This window comes from Carassius auratus, chromosome 8, assembly GCF_003368295.1.
Source record: "Carassius auratus strain Wakin chromosome 8, ASM336829v1, whole genome shotgun sequence".
NCBI classification, from domain to species: Eukaryota; Metazoa; Chordata; class Actinopteri; order Cypriniformes; family Cyprinidae; genus Carassius; species Carassius auratus.
Genome location: NC_039250.1, coordinates 551,329 through 573,440, shown reverse-complemented (window position 1 = coordinate 573,440; position 22,112 = coordinate 551,329). Strand labels below are relative to the sequence as shown.

Genomic DNA, 22,112 nt, shown 5'->3' with positions numbered 1-22,112 from the left:
TCATCAGAAAAATATCTATATACCTTGCTTTGACAATGTTATTAAAAACCAGATAACTCTGAACAAACATACTGTTAACGCTACTGGAAGAATATTAATTCATAACCTTCTGAAAACATTCTCTATTTGTTGGATAGCCAACCTACAAACACTCTCTTTCCTTAAATCGAACTAAACTACCAAACTCATGTTTGTTGCATGCAAGAACAGTGTGCATACATGTTATATACATTTATGGAAACAATAATAAAATAATTATAATGTAGCTAAGTGATTATAAAACGTCTTTTTCATAGATTGTAAGTGGGACCGGATAATTTTTTAAAGGATCTAGTGCGCCCTCTTTGTCTCGTTTGACAGAATGACAGCGACATATTTCAATAATGACTAGAGTTCAGTCACGAGTAGAGTTTAGATTTAACCTCTGACCGGAACTAGAATGAGGCCGTGAAAGACTCAAGTGCGTTCCACAGATTCCTCACTGTTGATTACCGTTTGTTTAGCTGATAAAATATCTATCTGGAAAGCCTTTAAATAGACAAAAACTCCATTAAACAGCTCTGAAATGTAAAAATTACGTAATCTCGCACTTTTATAGAGTGCATGCCATTGCAAGAGTGAATCCTCGCATCCGCGCTTTAACCGCGTTCAATTCAATATGGCGGCTAAACTGACGATAACTTAATTCTGTCTCATTAAAATATGCAGAGCTAATTAGTCTGTTTTGATTTGATTAATTACTGTATTAATTGAATGAATGAATTTAGACCAATACTGGATTATTCATGTTTTATCTCACAAAAAAAAAAAAAAAAAAAAAAAAACATATTTTGGCAGAAACGCAAACACTATGAAGGGTCAGTGAATCCAGGACACCTCGAGTATTTAAAGAACCGACCTCGAGCAGCAGTGTCCTGGAAATCTGCGGTTTGAATGAGTTCACTCTGCTTTTCTCGCTATCAAACGACACAAAACGAGTTTTGTTAAGGTATAAGCAGCAAAAGCGCTTTTACATCATTAATAGACTGATGAAAAACACACTCTAGGCACTTCTGTAAATCTCTCTTTTTTTTGCAGTGGGTTATCACCAGCCAATTTATTATAAATCTGTGTTGCAACAACAGGACGAGCATTAACTCCCATCTGAATATACGTCTATATTAATGAATTATATAGTCAGCAACCCGTGACCCTAAAACTATAATAAGAGGAGAGACGCTGGTGGCTGAATTCTTTATCGGACTCCTGTCAAACACAGCCGTTCATTTGTCTTTCAGCCATCAGCAGAATTAATTAACAAGAAATGCAAAGGGTCTAAGTGAATGTCAAACAGCAGTCCATGTTAATGAAAGACACACCTAAACACTTTTTTCACGCGCTGGAAATATACAGATGAAGCCCAAGTTTACACAGCTTTAATAATCCGGGTTTTGGCACGGAAAATGATATATTTGGGCAGTTAATGTATTGATCTCTTCTGCCCCTCGAGTGCACTTTATTTCACCGCTCATTTATCAATGAATAAAAACACCGATACGCTGTCATAAGAGCTGGGTTATTTGGAAGTGTGACAACTATAAATGGTTTTAAGGGTAGCTTCGACATGCATTACTGTTCATATTTAAATAATAACAATAATTAAATTAATTAAAGTAGAATATAGCGCGATTAAATCGTGTTTATAATTTTAATGATAATCGCAACATAAGCTTTATCGCTAAAGAAAAATCTAAATCTGCGAGTTGTTGTTGCTCACATTCTTTAAGGGTGAAATGCATTTGTAGACAAGAATTCATTTTCAGACGATAATGTTTGTGTTTTGGTTCGTTATCAATCTGCAGAGACCTCTGGATGACGAATGGGCCTGTCAGAATGTTGCCAGTCAAAACAGTTCCCCTCCTCTGCTGTAAAATGCCCTACATTCAGAAACAGCGCTTTCCCAAAACTTTCTCAAGCGTCTGGAAGGAAAGGCTGGGAAACTAGTTATGCAGTCTTATCTGCTGCGTCAACGAGCGACTTAAGGAAATAGACTAATACAATTATCAAATGCCTGATTGATAGAGTCATTAATTATCATGCACACTCAAACAGAAAAATTCCGATTATAATTTACGATTCCAGCAACTCTACGTCTGTCTTTTTTTTTCTTTTCTTTTTTTGTGTGCATTGCGTGATCACGCATAGAGTCATTTATTGTCATGCAAACTCAAATATAAAATTCCGACAATAATTCAAGATTCCAGCAACTTTTTTTCTTTTTGTGCTGTGCTTACTTTTGTACAATGCCTGCACGCACTTACCTAATCTAATGCATGACACGCCACTTAAAAAAAAGTAATGCCAAATTAAAACCAAGCGCTCAGCATCACTTAGAGGCGCGTGCTCGTTCGGGAGCGCGCTGCGCATGCACGCGCCGATAGGGGTTCGAGCAGAGCTCGCGGTCAATGCTGAGATGTTGTGAGTGCCCAAGAGTCACAGCCTGGACTCTTCTGACAGGGTAAGTGTGTTTCACTCGCGAGCGCTTGCTCTTGACTCGCACAAACATGCGTCGCGAGCGCAGGACACCGGAGCGCCTCGGCTTCTGTGTTGTAGTGTGTTTAGACGCGCGCGGCGGCCTGACTAGTTAAGTTAACCAGCGATTCTTTTCTGGAGAGCACATGAAAGTCCACCACCATCATCATCATCATCCATCATCTGTGCTGCTGTTACAGTCGGACATGCTGAAGCCGGGCGAGCCGAGCGGGTCTGCTTTCCTCAAAGTGGACCCGACCTACATCCAGCACTGGCAGCAGCTCTTCCCGCAGAACAGCGCGCTGAAAGCCGCTTCCCTTCCGCCTCCGGTGCCGCAGAGACCCAGCCTGATCTCCTCCAGCTCCTCCAGCTCCAGCGCGTCTCCCGCGGGTCACATCGCGCTGCTCGGACACCCGCTGAGCTCCGACTCCGCCGGGGGATCGTCTCAAGCCAAAGAACTTTGTTTGTCGTCCAACTTTAAGAATGATAAAGGCTCGCGACTGAAGCTGAGCTCCGAGGAGCTGGACTATTATCTGTACGGACAGCAGCGGATGGAGATCATCCCGATCAACAACCACAACGGAGAGCTCAACAACCGTGTGTAGATTCATGCTCTTCCATAACACACACACACACACACACACACACACACGCAATCATAAAAATAAACAAGAGAAAAGAAGCGTCACATGGGAACTTTCTTAAACATCGCGTTCTTGTTTTGAAGGAGCGCAGCGCATCTGAAGAAGCTGTCATTATCATTAACACATACCCTACAGTAGCATATAGAAGGATATACATGTTTGTATTTTTTTACTTTAAAGAAAGGTATAAGCAGCTCAAGAGAGAAACATGGTTTTTGAAAACCTAATTATTTGAGGAAGAAGTATTTGACAAAACGAGCGCTTTATTGAGCTGCAAACCTAAATCTGTTTCTGGCGATTCGTTTTTGAAAAAAGTCAATTTACGTCTTTTTGCGATTTAGAAAATATATTTAAATGAGTAATTTAGTTTTATGATAAAGCAGCACTGGTTTAGTCTACATTATTTTAGTGCATGTTTATAGAACAGTTTCTCAGTATTTTATGTAATGGGCCGAAGATTGTGTTGTGCATCTGATTTTACTGAATTCTAAAGAGTGATCGAATTAATTTTATTCTCAGGCAGGTGTGTGTTGAATCGAATATCCTGAAATCGTTTAATGAAATCAAGGAAACTGTCTCAAATTAAAATGAATATAAATAAAACAAAAAAGGACATTCACAATGAAGAAAATGCATTTTAATCTCATCTTTATTTTAAAACGTTTAATGAATAAACCTTTTTAGCAGATTTGTAGCCTAGGCCTGTAGTATTTAAATTGGCGGAGATGTCTTGAATATGTTTAATTAAAAATCAAATATATGATAATTAGTACATTGATTGTCAATGCAACAATTGAAATCATTTTTGCTTTGAATTCTTCTGAATGATCTTCTGAATCTTTAGGTTTTGTCCCGTTATATTCGGATCTGTGGATAATTAAATGCGCGCTGTGAGGGAAATCCAGTCCGAGTGATCAGCAGATCTTCATCGATACATGAGGGATGAGAGGACAACACACAATTAATTGCTGTATAGTTTTGTGGAGTGAGTCCGGATCACTGATCGATCTGCTCCATCGGGCCACATTCATCATCCCAACACGGGACATGTGTGTCTCCGGGGGATCCGACACTTCTTTATCTACATGCGCGATCCCCAGCCCATATTTCAGAGCAGTGCAGCTCATTTAGAAAGCGCTTTACACACAACACATGCGCAAAACTACTGATGCACAGCACAACATAAGAAAACATGATTCGAGACTAAAGCGCATCTACAAAGCAACTAAAGTCAGTTTAGAAGACGATGCACATTGCGATTTAGGTCACTTTAATGATAGAAAAAGAAACGTTTTAACAAACATCTCACTCAGAATGTGTTTAAATGCTTAACGCAATCATTTTTTACTCGTTTCGTGCAGTTTTTTTAATAATTTAAGTCAGTCATTTAAAATCGAATGCATAATTATTTTGCATAAAGTCAGTAATTTTAAGTCTAATGCACTGAATATTTTTATGCATAACTTCAGCTTTTTTGTGCATAATTTAAAGTCAATAATTTCAGGCGAAATGCACGTTTTGTGAATAAAGTCAATAATTTAATCTGTTTTTATGTCATTTCAAATCTATAATTTTAAGTCAAGTGCACAAATTTGTTTTTCTAAATATGTAATTCATGGTACATCATTTAAAGTCAATAGCAATTTTGTGTGTGTGTGTGTGTGTGTGTGTGCATAAAGTCAGTCATTTATAGGCACAAATAGAAGCAAATGTTTTGAGTGATTACTATTGTGAAATTATTTAGAAGCTGATAAATGCATCTGTTTTTTGGTTTAAATTCGTTCTTGAGCCTGTACCTACGCACGGGTTCAAGCACAGAAGCAGAAATGTCTTCATGCATCAGCTGACAAAAGCACAATTTAAAGTTTGTGTGTGACTCAGTGAAGGGGATCTCGGGGGCCGTTCGGGGTCCCATCTGTGTGTGGGTAAATAAGCGTCCCTCTCGCTGTGCCGTCCCTCAGGCTGTGACATGTGTGCGGACAACCGTAACGGAGAGTGCCCCATGCACGGACCCCTGCACTCGCTGCGGAGGCTGGTGGGGACCAGCAGCTCCTCGGTGACCGCTGCTCCTCCAGACGTCCCGGACTGGCTCAGGGATCTTCCTCGTGAGGTGTGTCTGTGCACCAGCACCGTCCCGGGTCTGGGATACGGCATCTGTGCGTCCCAGCGTATCCCACAGGGCACCTGGATCGGGCCCTTCCAGGGCGTCCCGCTGCCGCTGGACAAGGTGCAGTCGGGATCCGTGCGAAACACAAGACACTTATGGGAGGTGAGTGTGTGTGTGTGTGTGTGTGTGCGGGAACATCCTGATGTGTCCAACACAAAGAGGGGTGGATTAGAAAAAGCCCAAACACACTAACTAAAGGTCAGCAGCTTTAGAGAGAGAGAGAGAGAGACAGAGTGCAAAATATAAACTAATAATTGCAAGAAAGATGTGATGGAAAAACTGAACTGTGAGATTAAAAGGACAAATAAAAAACAAATCATATGATTTAAAACCAGAAATCTGAGTTGTAATTGTAAAAATCTTAGATTAATGTGATATAAATATGCATGTCTGTGGATAAAATGTCAGAAATGTGAGATAAAAAGTTGCAGGCACCTTTTTAATATTTTTATTCCTTGGTAGAAACAAATTTCCATAGATGTGCATAAAGCTAAACCTCTTACACGCTCAGAGAAAGGTAGAGAAGCTGCTAAGATGCTCCAGTTCGGGTGAATAAAGTACAGAAGAGAGAAGACTGACAGCTGTTTGAATGTTTTAAAGCTGAGGTGAAAGTCTGGGTTTGTGATGCATGCGGAGACAGAGATGTCTGCTTCAGAGTGACGTCAGTTTCTACAGTAAAAATTCCTCTAGATTCGAGTGAACGCTGTGTGTGTGTGTGTGTGTGAGAGAGAGCGGAGAATGAAAGGCTGGAATGTGTAAAACACAAACATTTGAGCCTGAACTGAAATAGCAGTGCGAGCGCGGCTGAATGATTCTCTGGAGTGTGTCAGAAATCACTGCTAATGGAGAATGAATCAGGGGCTGGCTTCGGTCGAGTGGTAGCTCCACAGATTCATATTTCCCCTGTTAGATCATCTATTAGTTTAATATGAGCGAAACGGATCACACGCCGCGCTCATTACAGCCGATCCAGCGTTTGATGAAGTCTGTCTGACCTTTTATTGACGTGTTATTACGCTCACAGCTGATGGATGGACGTCTGTCGCGTTAAACACCTGATGGCAGCCATTTATTCAGTCAATTAGGAGCAAATTAAACTCTTTAAATGACAGAGATATACAACAGAGATAATGATAGTCCAGGTCTAATTCATTAGAGAAGCACACACACACGTTTATCATCTAAAGCTGAATAAATCATCTCTCCATTGATGTCTGGTTAAAAAATACAAATTATTGTGTTAAATAGGAAAGATTTGAATAGATGTTCCACAAAAAAGTAGCATTATAAAGAAATGCTCAGCTTTAAGTAATGATATTAAAAATGAAAACTGAAATATGAAATGACACTCTAAATGTCTTAACGAGTGAGTCATTGAATCATTCTTTCAACTGATTCATTCAAACAGCTATTTCATTCAGAAACAAATCAAGTGACTCTTTATGAACGAGTCACTGAATCAATGAATCACTCGATGTGTTCAAATGGCTGATTCATTTAGAAAAAAACCAATTTATTGTCTTTGTGAAAGAATCACTGAATCATTGACTCACTTGATTTGTTCAAACAGCAGTTTATTAAAAAAAAGCAAGTGAATGTCTTTATGAAAGAGTCACTGAATCATCGACTCACTTGATTTGTTCAAACAGCAGTTTATTAAAAAAAAGCAAGTGAATGTCTTTATGAACGAGTCACTGAATCAATGAATCACTCGATGTGTTCAAATGGCTGATTCATTTAGAAACAAACCGAGTTATTGTCTTTGTGAAAGAATCACTGAATCATTGACTCACTTGATTTGTTCAAACAGCAGTTTATTAAAAAAAAGCAAGTGAATGTCTTTATGAAAGAGTCACTGAATCATCGACTCACTTGATTTGTTCAAAAGCTGATTCATTCAGAAACGAATCACTGCTGTGTGTTGATCAGAGATGCTCCGCTGTTCTGCTGTGCCTTGATTGGAACTATTTAAATTAACAAAATTGACCAAAACTGAATTATTTTGTCTAAAACACAATATAAACTTCATGTTTATTGAACCTTTGATTGGTATAATATAGTATATAATATATAGTATAATGGTATATTTCAGACAAATACTGATCTTTGCATCTTTCTAAGAATCTTGAAGAATCTTTCTAAGAAATAAAATATTAATAATAATAATAATCAGAAATGTTTCTTGAGCAGTAAATCATCATATTTTCATGATTTCTGAAGATCATGTGACACTGAAGACTGGAGGAATGATGCTGAAAATACAGCGGAGCATCACAGAAATACATTACACTTTAACACAGATTCACACAGAAAACAGATGATTTAAATAGTAAAAATATTTCAAATTTTTACTGTATTTGCTGTACTTTGGATCAAATAAATGCAGGCTTAGTGAGCAGAAGAGACTTCTTTAAGTTTGACTGGTATAGTGTATACATATGATGTGATTTTTTGCTCTCATATCTTGAATTTTATTCTAATATAACTTAATTCTATCAGTCAGTCGTCCTGAATCATCTTCATCAGAAACTGCGTCAGTGTGTAATGATGGAAAGGTCTGGACGGGGCGCTGCATTAAATGCATTTTAACACGTTATTCATTCCACATTTAATTGCACCAAGTGAATGTGTTAAATGGACATCCTCGTGTATGTCTGTATGTGTATGAGGGATAAATCAGATGTAAACATGTCTCGCAGTAAAAGCGTGTCTTGTTCGAGGCGCTGTCGTGATGCAGTGAGTAATGTGACGTTTATGAACTAAACACTGTACCTGTGCTGTTTTACTGCGTTAAAATAAACTCCAGCGAGAGTCTCAGTGCATCTCACAGGAGAAGAGTCAGGAGGAAGATGACTTTTAAAGGAACAGTCACCCAAAAAAAAAAAAAAGATCACTCTGTCATCATTTAGTCGCTCTCATGTCCTTTGTTTCTTCTGTTAAATACAAAATAAGATATTCTGAACAATTTTGGGATCCAAACCATTTCTGGTCCCCATTGACTTCCATAGTGTTTCGTCCATATTATGGAAGTCAATGGGAATGGAAAAGTCAACCAGAATTTGCTTGTTTGGGAGGAATATTCCTTTAAAAGATCTTAAATACTGTAGTATCATTGAGATAATATTGTAGTTTTTATCAATAGTTTGAATAAGTTATTTAGTTAATTAGTTATTTTTTGTTTGTTTTAGTAAGCTGTTCTTGTGTTTTTTTTATTAGATTTTCTAATACAAGTGTTCTTTTTAATTTCAGTTTTAGTTTTATTTATTTTGGGTAATTAAATGAAACTAAACGAAAAAAGGTGAAAATGTGTATTATTTTTGAAACAGATTAAACAGTAAATGTGTGTTTTGTGTTAATTGTTATTAGATTTTCTAATATAAGTCGTTCTATTTCAGTTTAGTTTTAGTATTTTAGTACATGAAATTAAACTAAACGAAAATAGGGGAAATTTAGTTTTTTATTTAAATATTTTCTTTTTTTACAGTAATTTTTATTATTTTTTTGTCTTTATTATTACATTTTCTAATACGTTTTTTTTTTCGGTGTTTTTTTTTGGTACATAAAATGTGTTATATTATATAATGTCTATATAATTTTAATAATTGTTTTTTATATTTTAGTTTAGTTTGTCATTTTAATGCATCAAGTTAAACTAAATAAAAAATTACAACAATTTTTGTTGAAGCTTTTGTAACTTGAAGTTATATTCATGTTTTAAATAAATCTCATTATATGAATTATTATATTATGGATTGATCATGTTATTTGAAGTAACGCAGGATGGCGGCGGTTCTGTGTCTTGGATTGACTCTACATTGGGGCAGAACATAGTCTGAGCATGACTGAATGCTTTTATGAAACACAAATATCTCTGCCTCTGCAGATGTTGGTGAATAATATTTTCTGATCTCGTCTGCTGTGATTGGCTGAGCGTGATGATGTCATCGCCGCAGGCCGCCGGCCAGGATAATTATTTGATTTCTGCTCTTGTTTAACCAGGTTCCACGCTGTAATTCGTCACTGAACTTATTTCATGCTTCATTTGTGTCAGTGTTGTGAGAGAAAGCATCTCTAACCGTATCTGAACGCAGAACACGGCGGATCTGAGGAATGAGCGTCTCGCTCTGTTTTCACTGGAGGTTTTTATGGTTGCTTCGTGTTATTTTAAGGCTTGTTTAGTCTGTACGTCTGACTTTAAGTGCTTATTTTTGACATCCAGCTCAACTGTTATGATATTATTATGATGGGAACACGGCTATGGTGGTAGAAATGACTGTATTTAACACACATACAGTAGATAGCCGTTTCAGCTTTGTTCTGTAAAATTCCATTGGTGCCCGGGTCCTAAAAATGATATAAACCCTTATAATGCTGTTTAATCAGGATAGCAATATAATTAGGTTACAATATTAAATGCAAACTAAAAGTATCTATCTATTTATTTATTTATTTATTTACCATTATATGAATATATTTATTTATTAACCTTTAGGAAAGCCCTTCAGAGATCTAAAATCTATTTTACAGGAGTTTCCTGTTCAAGATAAAATAGCAGCAAATTAAAAGTGCTAAATAAAACCACAAACACTCTTAAAACAGCACTGAATCTGTCACAAGGCGATGAAACTGTGTAGGTCCTGACCTGAAGCGTTTCGTTACTTAATATCATTCTCAAACTGTTGGCACAAAGACAGTATTGATACAGTGTGTGTGGAGCGTTGCTCTGAAACATTGTAACCGTTTACAGAACATTCAAAAGTAACGTTCCAATAAAGTGATCAAATGTAACAGTTCCTCAATGTTTCCTCTAACTTTCAGAAAAGTTACATTTGACATTTGGAACATTCTAAGAACATTTAAAGGCAGCGTTAGCACTGCAGGTTCTTTTAGTTTGTTATCTTGCACACAAGACGAGGACGACTGAGAGTTCTGACGGTGTTTGTGGATGTCTCTCTTCTAGATTTACGATCAGGAGGGAACCTTACAGCACTTTCTTGACGGGAACGAGCCCAGTAAATCGAGCTGGATGAGGTACATCCGCTGCGCCAGACACTGTGGAGAGCAGAACATGATGGTGGTGCAGTACAGGTAGAGAAACTAACTAACTAACTATCTTAACTAAACCAACCCACACCAGCACACAACACCTGACTGATCTGACAAAACTCTAAAAATACAGGTATTGTTCCGTTAGGATTAGATAATTAACAGAAGATACAGGAAAGGAAATTGTTTATAAAAATCAGCAAGTGGTGTCCACACATAAAAACATAACAGAGTATTTATATATATATATATATATATATAAAATAAATAAATAAATGTTTTATTTTGTTATTATTATTATTTAAAAAATAAAATCTAATGGTCTTTTTGTATTTTTGTAAATATTATTCTATATATATTTTTTTATCTTAAAATGAAATAATAATAAAATATATATTTTCTGTATAGTGTGTGGACAGAACTTGCAGATTTTTGTATGTTAAACCTCTCAAAACCTCTTTATAAAGTAAAAACGGTTTAAAAATTCAGTAAATATAATTGTTTTTCGATTTAAAAAAATGCTAAAAGTTTTCTGTTGGTTTCAGTCTGTAGTATTTCTAGCTGTATATAAAGACGGTAAAGTCTTTGTTTAGTTGAACACGTGTGTGTCAGTCAGTGTCTGATGATGTTCCACAGAGCTCAGACTGAAGGGGGTTAATATTGAGCGGATCTTCTTCATGAAGCCCGTGTTGTAGCGCGCTCCAGATCTTCTGTTATGATCTGTAATATCTGTCTGGACTCCTCTTCAAAGCGGCCGCTGCTGGATGGAGTTAGGTCTGATCTGGCATCTCCTGCGCAGGGGGCATCCCGCACCGCTCCATCTCTCACACAACCACAGCAGTGCTCCGCCGTCAGCTGGCTTTGATCTGCACAGATTCAGGATTGGTGTTTGGGAGGTGACGTGTTGGTCCGGACCACCCATCGCTCCCCAAACAGACTCTTTCACTGGAGCGCTGCAGTGTTTATGTTGAGCCGAGCCGATGTTTTCTCTCTTACGAGATGCTCTGATTTATAGACTCGGCTCTTGTTTTATTTTGATGTCGTGGTGGATGAGACTAAATCAAGGATGACGATTAATTCAAGCATGATGATGAATGATTTAGTGGATTTACATATAGTATTGTGTGATGTGATTTCTAAGCATTGAGTGTGAATGTTTCAGGTCGTGTATCTTCTACCGAGCGTGTGCAGATATCCCTCGAGGAACAGAGCTGCTGGTGTGGTACAACGACAGCTACACGTCTTTCTTCGGGATCCCGCTGCAGTGCGTCGCACAAGACGAAAACTGTAAGAGAAGCTCTCGTCTGAACCGTACACACACTTATTCCCACCACACACACACTGATGCATCTCTGAGGAGTCATACGTGTGTTTTCCATGATTTCGTCATCTGTTGCATCAGTGACATTCAGATTCAGATGTGTCTTGTCACATTTAGTCGCTGATACATGCACAGATCTCATCCGGGATAGTTTTCAGTTTCAGCTTTTTATTTGCAAGAAGTTCACGCTGGTTCTGCTCAGTTTTGGTGGTTTTGGTAAATGTTTCACCAACATATAAGTGCATCTGATTCAAGATAACAATTTCTAAAATGTGCAACTGTTTCGAAAATGTAACGACAACACGATTCAAGTAACATTTTCTTAAAAACAGATAAAACCATCTGGTTCGGTAACACTTTATATAGTGCTTAAAGGTTTTTATTATGCACGTTTTAATACATTTGATCTTTTCATGCATAACTGTAACAAAAGTTCAAATGCATCTTGTGTTTTAATGCTTTATACTTTCTAAAGGCAGAAAAATATTAAAACTGTGGTTACAATAATTCATGAGATCACGTGCATAATTAATACATCAAAACTACTTTTATAATGCATTATACTGTATATAAAGGCTTTAAGTGAAGTTCAGTTCAAAACACTTAGTAAGAGAATAAATGTTTTAAAATTAAATTATAAAAACGTAAACATAATGAACGCTAACAGTTTATTATAATTGTTTTTTTTTTACAACTCTTTTGCTTTAGACCATCTATTAATGTTAAATCCACCAATAAAATTTTAAGGTTTCAACTGCATCTGTCTGCATCTTCAAATGTTAAAAAATTACTTTAATGAAGTTGATTACTTCTAACAAAAAAGTTTTTGCTCAAATCAATAAAAAAATTAAAATAATGTGTTTATAATTTCTAAACAGGAGAGACTTGGTGTTGTTTTAAAGCAAAGGGAAATATATATCGGCATTGGCTATCGGCCAAAACAATTAGAAAAATATCGGATATCGGATATCGGATATCGGAAAAAATCGAATATGGTGCATCCCTAGTTTGAATGAGTGGATAACTCAGAAGAACTCAGCTCAGTGTTTCTGAGAGAGTGAGTCTGACAGTCCAGTGTTTACAGCACACAGACTTTATGAGCTCAGTCTGCTTACTGTCGTCTTTACACAGAACAGTGTGTCATGTGACCGGAGAAATACTGTGAGAGAGGAGCTCTTCGCTTTGTCTGTGGAGCCCAGGATTGATGTGTGAGTCTGAGGATATGAAGTCTCAGATCTGCTCAGATGTAGATGTAATGAATGCAGTCAGCGGCGTCCTGAGATGCTCTGTCCTGCGGAGCCGTGTGTTTCTCCACGTTCAGTCTAATCTCAGGTCTGCGGCTGACGACTTCTGGAGCTTCATGCTTCATGCTGCATCGAACGCGCTGGCGTTATTGAATCAGAGCGCTCTCACATGTCTCGTCTTACATTCGGCTAATTCAGTGTTTATGTGCACTGCATGCTGTGTGATGATGAATGTGGAATGTGTTCAGCCTTTCTGAACATCAAGTGTCTGAAGACGTCGATTCATCGGCCGAGATCTGACTCCATGGCTGATTCTCTGATGCTGTTTAGTTAGAATAGATAAACTTATTATATTGGATACATTTATTTTTAAATCACAATAATATTTCATAAGTAAATGCAGCCTTGGTGAGCAGAAAATAGTTTTTTTCATAAAACATGGGAAAAAACCTCCTGTAAAGTAGTGTATATAAATGATCAATGACTCTTTATAGATGGTCAGAATAGTCAAATAGTATCGTTGATTTAGAATTAGATTAGATTAATTGAATTAGATTCTATTTCCTGTCTTCATTTTTTAAAGTTTAATATATATATATATATATATATATATATATATATATGCATTTATTTATTTAAATATGAATTTATATATTTTAAATATGTTTTATATATCTTTATTTACTAGTTTTATTTCAGTTCATTTTCATTAGGTATTTTAGTACTTCAACAAAAATAAACAACTAAGTGAATATAACAAATGTTACTATCTAACTGCTTTTTATGGTTCATATTAAAAATATTTGATAAATTAAAATTATTTTTGAAATATTTTATTTTGGAAAATATTTATATTATTTTAAGGAAAATATTTTATACATTTTAAAAGCATATATATATATATATATATATATATATATATATATATATATATATATATACTTTTCGGAGAACAGAAGCAGTCATCAGTGTCACAGACGTATATTTGTAGAAATAGACAACAATACATTGTTTGAGTCACAATTATACATTTCTCTTTTAGGAGAAAAATCTTAAGGATATTAAGTAAAGATCATGTTCCATGAAGATATTTTGTAAATCTCCTACCGTAAATATATCAAAACGTAATTTCTGATTAGTAATATGCATTGCTAAGAACTTCATCTGAGTGATTTTCTCAACATGTAGATTTTTTTATTTGCTCCTTCAGATTCCAGATTTTCAAATAGTTGTATCTTAAATCCCTCACAAACCATACTGTACATCAATCATAAAATAGAATTTGGGTTCAGATCTGTCTAATGTGGAGTAACCGAGTGTTTCTCGGCTTGACTCGGGTGTTCTTCTGCTGTTTCTGTGGCAGTGAACGTGCCGTCTTCTGTCATGGAGGCAATGTCTCGTCAGGACTCGCTCCAGCCCTTCAGTAAGAGTCCCAAACCCTCGTCTTCCTCGCTGCTGCCGCGCTCCATGGTCTTCCCTCAGACGCCCTGCTCTCGGAGCTTCTCTCTGCTGGACAAGAGTCACGTGGAGTCCAGCCTGAGTCAGATGAGCGGGAAGAACCAGCGCGTGCTGGCCAGCCCCACGTCCACCAGCCAGCTGAGCTCCGACTTCAGCGACTGGCATCTGTGGAAGTGTGGCCAGTGCTTCAAGACCTTCACGCAGAGGATCCTGCTGCAGATGCACGTGTGCACGCAGAACCCCGACAGGTACCAGGCGTATTATTGCTCTTGTGTTGTTTGGATTGTTTCTGTCGTCATCATTTGTGAGTCGCTTTGGATGGAAGCATCTGCTAAATGATTAAATCTAAAGTAAATACAGACTGATTGGAAGCAGCTTTACGAAGATCAACAATATTATAAATTATTACACATTTATACATTTTTAAATCTCGCCTTAAAACTCATTTGAATTCAAATTCAGTTATAAAGCAGCTCTACTGAACACAAGTGTCATAGTTCAGCTCAATCAGGTAAATTTGACAAAATTAATTATAAAAAAAATTCAGTTCTTAGATTCTTAATTTGAAACTTGATCCTTAACTATAAGTAGCTTTACAGAAGACATAAGTGTCATAATTCAATTCAGTTTCATGTTGATTCAATTCAGTTCAATAACAGATTCAATGCTGCAAATTTGATGAATTATAACATAAATTAAATTATTCGATTCTAAAACTGAAATTCAGTTGTCTGCTATAAAGCAGCTCTTTAGAAGTCAAAAGTGTCAAAATTCAGCTAATAAACAATAAATAATATTCATAAATTAATTCAGAATTGAAATTCCGTTATAAAGCAGCACTTCTGAACACAAGTGTCACTTTAGTTCAATCAGGTAAATTTGACAAAATTAATTATAAAAAAAATTCAGTTCTTAGATTCTTAATTTGAAACTTGATCCTTAACTATAAGTAGCTTTACAGAAGACATAAGTGTCATAATTCAATTCAGTTTAATGTTGATTCAATTCAGTTCAATAACAGATTCAATGCTGCAAAATTGATGAATTATAAAATAAATTAAATTATTCGATTCTAAATTGGAAATTCAGTTGTCAGCTATAAAGCATCTCTACAGAAGACGAAAGTGTCAAAATTCAGCTCAATTCAGTAGAGTTTATTCGTTTCTACAAAGAGTCGATGTTGCAAAGCTCATAAATTCTGAAACAAATCAGTTCTTTGATCCTTAGTTTCGAATTTGATTCTTAACTAGTGTTAATTTTGTGTCTTTGGTGTACTATTAAAGTTTTTTTATATATATATTGAAACTATCTTTATTTTTAAATTTAGTTTTCCTTGTGATTTTAAGTTTTTTCAAAGTTTTAGTAATTTTTGTGTTTTTGTAATTTTTAACAGTTTTTTGTGTTTATTCATAAATTAATTAATCAATTGTGTTTTTAACAATTTTTATGGTTTTAATTATAGACAGAGTTGTAGATTTAGAGAATTATAATACTCTGTTCTTAGCCATAAAGCAGCTTTGGAGAAGACGGAAGTGTCATAATTCAGTTCATTTCAGATTCAATTCAGTTCTGTAACAATGCTGATGTTGCAAAGTTCATTTTTAAACAAATTCAATTCCTAATTTGAAATTTGTTTCCTAACCAGTGTTATTTTATTATTAGTAAGATGTTATAGTATTCTATTAATATTTTGAATATTTGTCATTTTTTAATTTTCTGTTTCTATTTAAATTTTAAAGTTTTAGTTTTATTTTTTTTGTTATTTTAGTACATCAAGTTAGAATTTTTAGTCTCAACTAGCTGAAAATATGAATATTTTTATATTTTCTTTTATTCTAATTCATGCTTATTTTATATTGCACTTAACATATATAAATAGTTTTTAGTATCAGTTTTACTTCCAGTTAACTGTAAAACCTGTTCTTAAGTATAAAGCTTCTATAGAAGTCAACAGAGTGCTAATAATTCAGTTCGAGTTCAGTGTTTTCGACTTGCGTCTGGACTTCTGATGATTCAGATCCGTTCACACGGTGAATCTGAGCATCATGATGGGATTCGTTCTGAGATCTTCACGTCTGAAGGTTCCTGAGTTGATTTAACATGAGTGTAACATCATCTCTAAACCTAATTAAACACAGCCGAGCATGTATTGGAAATATTTTGCTTAGCTCTATTTTCCGTGCTGCGTTCAGTTCTATAAATCAGCTGCGCTTCACAAAGACATCCCCAGTCCAGACGTGATGCAGAGGAAAACAGATGCCACTTATTCAATAAACTAATATTCATACAGAAGAAAAATGTTTGCGGGATGAAGTCGATGTGAGGCTTTGTCGATACTCAACTTTATGACCCCGAGGCGCAGATAAAATTTAGCTGAACGAGGCAATCCGGGACGATCTGAGCTGATGCTTTATAGTCTTTGGCTTCTACATATTTATTGATGTTTAGTTTATATGTAGATTTGCGCTGGATAAATCACGGCATCATTGCGCTGCTGTGTTCTGCTGATGCGCAGGTGTTTTTCTTGTTTTTGTTCGCTCACATCAATCTCAGCGGTGACACGTTTCATTAACGAGTCATTCATTACCAAATCGAGCAGAAGAAATATTCTCGAGTAAGACATCCGCTTGCGCTCTGAGCTGAAGGTGCGTCTGGTGGAGGTCTGGAGGGTTATTTATGTCTCCGGCCGCTGCAGCAATAAACAATAAGTGTACATTAATCACTCGTGCTGCTGTAGTTAAAGCAGCGCACACATTCATCATCTGAAGATATTCAGCATCAGACAGAGAAACTTCAGTCCCTCGCTCAGCTTCGTCAGGAAACACTGACATCAGAGCTGGAACTCTTCATATATAGACTATAGAGAGTGTGTGTGTGTGTGTGTGTGTTTAATCGTCAGCTCATCTGATGCTGAGACGGTGCAGCTCTGGGGTTATTGGTGATGAGGGTCACTCTGTGTTTCAGGCCGTATCAGTGCGGTCACTGCTCGCAGTCGTTCTCGCAGCCGTCCGAGCTCCGCAATCACGTGGTCACACACTCCAGTGACCGGCCCTTCAAGTGCGGCTACTGCGGCCGAGCCTTCGCCGGAGCCACCACGCTCAACAACCACATCCGCACACACACCGGGGAGAAGCCTTTCAAGTAAGTAACAGTGAGTACCAGCCGTTCCTAAAACCCTCTGTTTCACAACGATATATGCATTACTGTACAGTCCATACACTTCAGATTCTCCAACAAGCACCGGACATGCTTTCAAGCTCTCGATTTTTAATCATGCAGGTGCTGGTCATATACTTAGAATATCATCAAAAAGTTGATTTAAGTCAAACTTATTCATTGCACACAGACTGATATATTTCAAATGTTTATTTCTTTTAATTTTGATGATCATAACTGACAACTAAGAAAAATCCCAAATTCAGTATCTCAGAAAATTAGAATATAACTTAAGACCAATACAAAGAAAGGATTTTTAAAAATCTTGGTCAACTGTAAAGTATGAGCATGTACAGCACTCAATACTTGTGTCTGAATGACTGCAGCAATGCGGCGTGGCATGGAGTGGATCAGTCTGTGGCACTGCTCAGGTGTTATGAGAGCCCAGGTGTCTCTGATAGTGGCCTTCAGCTCTTCTGCATTCTTGGGTCTGACACATCACATCTTCCTCTTCACAATACACCATAGATTTTAGGTCAGGTGAGTCTGCTGGCCAATTAATAACAGGGACACCATGGTTCTTAAACCAGGTACTGGAAGCTTTGACACTGTGTGCAGGTGAGAGTCCTGTTGGAAAATGAAATCTGCATCTCCATAAAGTTGGTCAGCAGCAGGAAGCATGAAGTGCTCTAAAACTTCCTGGTATACAGCTGCATTGACCTTTGACCTCAGAAAACACAGTGGATCAACACCAGCAGATGACATGGACCCCAAACCATCACTGACTGTGGAAACTTTACACTGGACTCAAGCAACGTGGATTGTGTGCCTCTCCTCTCTTCCTCCAGACTCTGGGACACTGATTTACTTTCATCAGAGAACATAACTGTGGTCCACTCAGCAGCGGTCCAGTCCTTTCTGAAGCGAGACGCTTCTGACGCTGTCTGTTGTTCAAGAGTGTCTTGACACAAGGAATGTGAAGCTGAAACCCATGTCTTGCATACGTCTGTGTGTAGTGATTCTTGAAGCACTGACTCCAGCTGCAGTCCACTCTTTGTGAATCTCCCCCACATCTTTGAATGGGTTTTGTTTCACAATCCTCTCCAGGGTGCAGTTATCTCTATTGCTTGTACACTTTTCTACCACATCTTTTCCTTCCCTTCTCCTCTCTATTAATGTTCTTGGACACAGAGCTCTGTGAACAGACAGCCTCTTTTGCAATCACCTTTTGTGTCTTGCCCTCCTTGTGCAAGGTGTCAATGGTCGTCTTTTGGACAACTGTCAGGTCAGCAGTCTTCCCCATGATTGTGTGTCCTACAGAACTAGTCTGAGAGACCATTTAAAGGCTTTGCAGGTGTTCTGAGTTAATTATCTGATTAGAGTGTGGCACCAGGTGTCTTCAATATTGAACCTTTTCACAATATTCTAAATTTTCTGAGATACTGAATTTGGAATTTTCCTTAGTTGTCAGTTATAATCATCAAAATAAAAGAAATATACATTTGAAATATATCAGTCTGTGTGTAATGAATTAATATAATACACAAGTTTAACTTTTTGAATGGAATTAGTGAAATAAATCAACTTTTTGGTAATATTCAAATTATATGACCAGCACCTTTTATATATATATATATTATTTTTTTACACACACACACACACACACACACACACACACACACACACACACACACATATATATATATATATATATATATATATATATATATATATATATATAAAACACAATAAAAATGTGATTTTTGACATTTTTTTAAAACAAAGTTATCTGTTTTTGCAAATAAGCTCTTCACACACACATACACACACACACTTTTTTTTTTACAAAATGTATTTTAAATATAAGTTTTCATAAATAAAATTTGTCATATTTTAATTCTATACATTTTCCATTTTTGTATTTTTAAATGTATATTTTATAGCTAATTAGTCATTTAGTTAAAAAAATTTATATATTATTTTTTTTACATACTGTATATATTTTTTTTCTTCATATATGTATGTATAAGATTAGATATGGAATATGGAACCCATGCTGGCAAAATGAGTTGAAATGAGGTATTTTCAAAAAGGAGTTCTATTTATTTTCACATTCTGCTTTATAATTAAGTACAAAATAAAATATTTAGACTTGTTGGAATCAGACAAAAAACGACTGAGCTACAGCAGTTTGAAGACGATGGAGAGATCTGATTTAGACAAAAATCTAGTTTTCTGAAGATTCCAAAGCAAAATCACCAATCATTAATAATAATAATACTTACTATATTATCAGTATAGCTATTTTTTTATTTTATCTTTGTTATTAAAGATAAAAAGAAAGAAGCAAATAAACAGTAGTTTGATCAAGACTCTTTTCTTGTGATGTTTGATGAACATCGAGACAGATCTATATTAAGATCTACTGTAATGCATGCATCTAATATAACGCTGAACATCAGATTGTTAACTAAACGTTCATGTAAGACATAACAGATTATGTCTGAGTGAATCTCGCCAAGACATATTTCACAATAATCTACAAGACAATATTGCTGTACTTTCTCATGTGGTTTCTTCAAAACAGTTACAGCATTTGATGGATTGGTGTTCTTTACACGTGACCCATTTCTCCAGCAAACATTGTGCTTTCAGTGAATCGTCTGAAGTCTTTATAATGTTGAGATGATCCAGATTTGGAGCTGAAAGCGTGGTTGGACAGATGTGTTATCTTATGTCTGTGTTGTTCAGACGTACAGCAGTCGTGCTTCAGTAACGAATCAAGCGTCTAATAAGCAATCAGTGCAACACAAGCGTGTCATCAGCATTTGAGCAAAGACAATCATCAGAAGCGCTCAGGAATCTTTAGCTGATCAATGGCCTGAGCTTCTCTCATCGAGCCGAGCTGCTTGACTGATCGTAGCTGGAATCAGCTTCAGAGTTTGTATAAACCTCAGAAAGCTGCTGTTGTTGTGTGACGCTGATGAGGAGCCGGGGCCTGTTCTGGACAGGGGTCTCCAGGGGCCGCCCATCCTCATGCATTATTGACAGGCTTTCTGTGTGTCTGTCATGAGACCCCACAATTACACCCGGCCTGACCCGTGTGTGTGTGTGTGTGTGTGTGTGTGCAGGTGTGAGCGGTGCGAGCGCAGCTTCACGCAGGCCACTCAGCTCAGCAGACACCAGCGGATGCCCAACGAGTGCAAACCCATCAGCGAGAGCAGCGAATCAATCGAGGTGGATTAACTGATTGACCGGCTGGAATTAAACGACCAGGGAAAATCATGATTAAATGTCACGGACACTTAAGCAAAACCAAAGATTTCCTCAGAGAAACTCTCAATCACACGCAGAAAACCAAAAGCAGTAATAAAATAAGTGAGATGTTAAGAGACATCGATCCAGGCACGAACAGGGGGCGGGGCTATCGGGGGCGGGGCTATCGGGGAGATTATTTATTCATGAGTTCATGAAATGAGACTGTGTTTGGAAGAACAGAACAGTAAAAACTGATATTCTTCAGCACTATTTCTATCTTGCCTTCCAGTACAAATATCAAAATAAACTTAAATGAAGATGCAGAATGACTTACAATATTAAGTTTGAGTTAAAAAAGAAAAAAAGTTTAGAAATACAAAATGAGATGCCATAAGTAATCTTTTTTTTTTTTTTTAATTAAAGAGCATTTATGCTTAAAACAATAATAATAATAATAAAATCTTAATTTGCTTTCCATTTATTTGTTTTAGTCCATTGGCATTTATTTCCTTATTTTAATAAACATTTTTTATTACACTTATTTTAAATAATTATCTTATTATTTTATAACACTTCATTTTGATAATTTTCTCAAAAAGAACTAATTTTGCATTTCCAGTGAATAACAGTATTAACCCGTTTAATCCCAATTTTTATTCCCAGACATGAAAAGGAGGAACCCTCTGAAATAATCAATAAAAATACAAATTATGCAAAAGAGTGTGATAAACTGTGTTTTATGGTCTGTCACAATTGTGACCAGAGTGATATTAAACTCCGTTTGATCACATTCTAGGGTTATTAGTATTATGCATAAAAACATTAAAAAAGTATAACCATCAGAATATTGCAAACTTGTTACTTTACTGTAACATGTATCATATAATTGTAATATTAGTGCTACAACATCAGTAACTTATTTGTAACATTTAAACTTTTATTTTAGCGCAGCTTTCATGACTGCGTCTGGATTTCTGAGTAAGGTTCGATGACAGTGCACAGATTTAATTGTATAACACGTGTTTAAAGGACAGATATTTGTACTGGAACACAAGATAGAGAGCAAGAACGTCACTTTTTACAGTGTTGAGGGTCTGCCCAGCAAACAAAAAATGATTCATATATAATATATATCTATATCTATTAGCAGGTGTCAAACCACAGCACCGTTTGAACAGAAACGATCACATCTGTGTAACTGCAGCTTTTACGCAGCATGACTTACACTGCTTCACCAAAAATGACTTTCTGTTGTATAAAATGTAAATTCTGAATATTATATTTCTCCCATATCATGCTGTATGGCA

The 22,112-nt window shown here is 36.4% G+C and overlaps 1 protein-coding gene across 3 annotated transcripts; it reads left to right on the top strand.

Moving 5' to 3' along the window:
• Nucleotides 1-2,294: 2,294 nt before the first annotated feature.
• Nucleotides 2,295-21,194, top strand: LOC113106897 (putative histone-lysine N-methyltransferase PRDM6). Of its 3 annotated transcripts, XM_026268917.1 has the most exons (8): nucleotides 2,296-2,497; nucleotides 2,712-3,108; nucleotides 5,117-5,424; nucleotides 10,283-10,410; nucleotides 11,531-11,655; nucleotides 14,297-14,639; nucleotides 17,356-17,532; nucleotides 20,679-21,194. In XM_026268917.1, exons 2-8 carry the CDS (start codon nucleotides 2,718-2,720, stop codon nucleotides 20,791-20,793), a joined length of 1,587 nt encoding a protein of 528 aa, XP_026124702.1. In that variant the 5' UTR covers nucleotides 2,296-2,497; nucleotides 2,712-2,717; the 3' UTR covers nucleotides 20,794-21,194. The 3 variants fall into 3 exon arrangements, with proteins under 3 accessions (XP_026124701.1, XP_026124703.1, XP_026124702.1); XM_026268916.1 differs by having other exon boundaries at nucleotides 2,295-3,108; XM_026268918.1 differs by having other exon boundaries at nucleotides 2,295-3,108; nucleotides 17,356-17,542; nucleotides 20,679-20,814.
• Nucleotides 21,195-22,112: the final 918 nt, after the last annotated feature.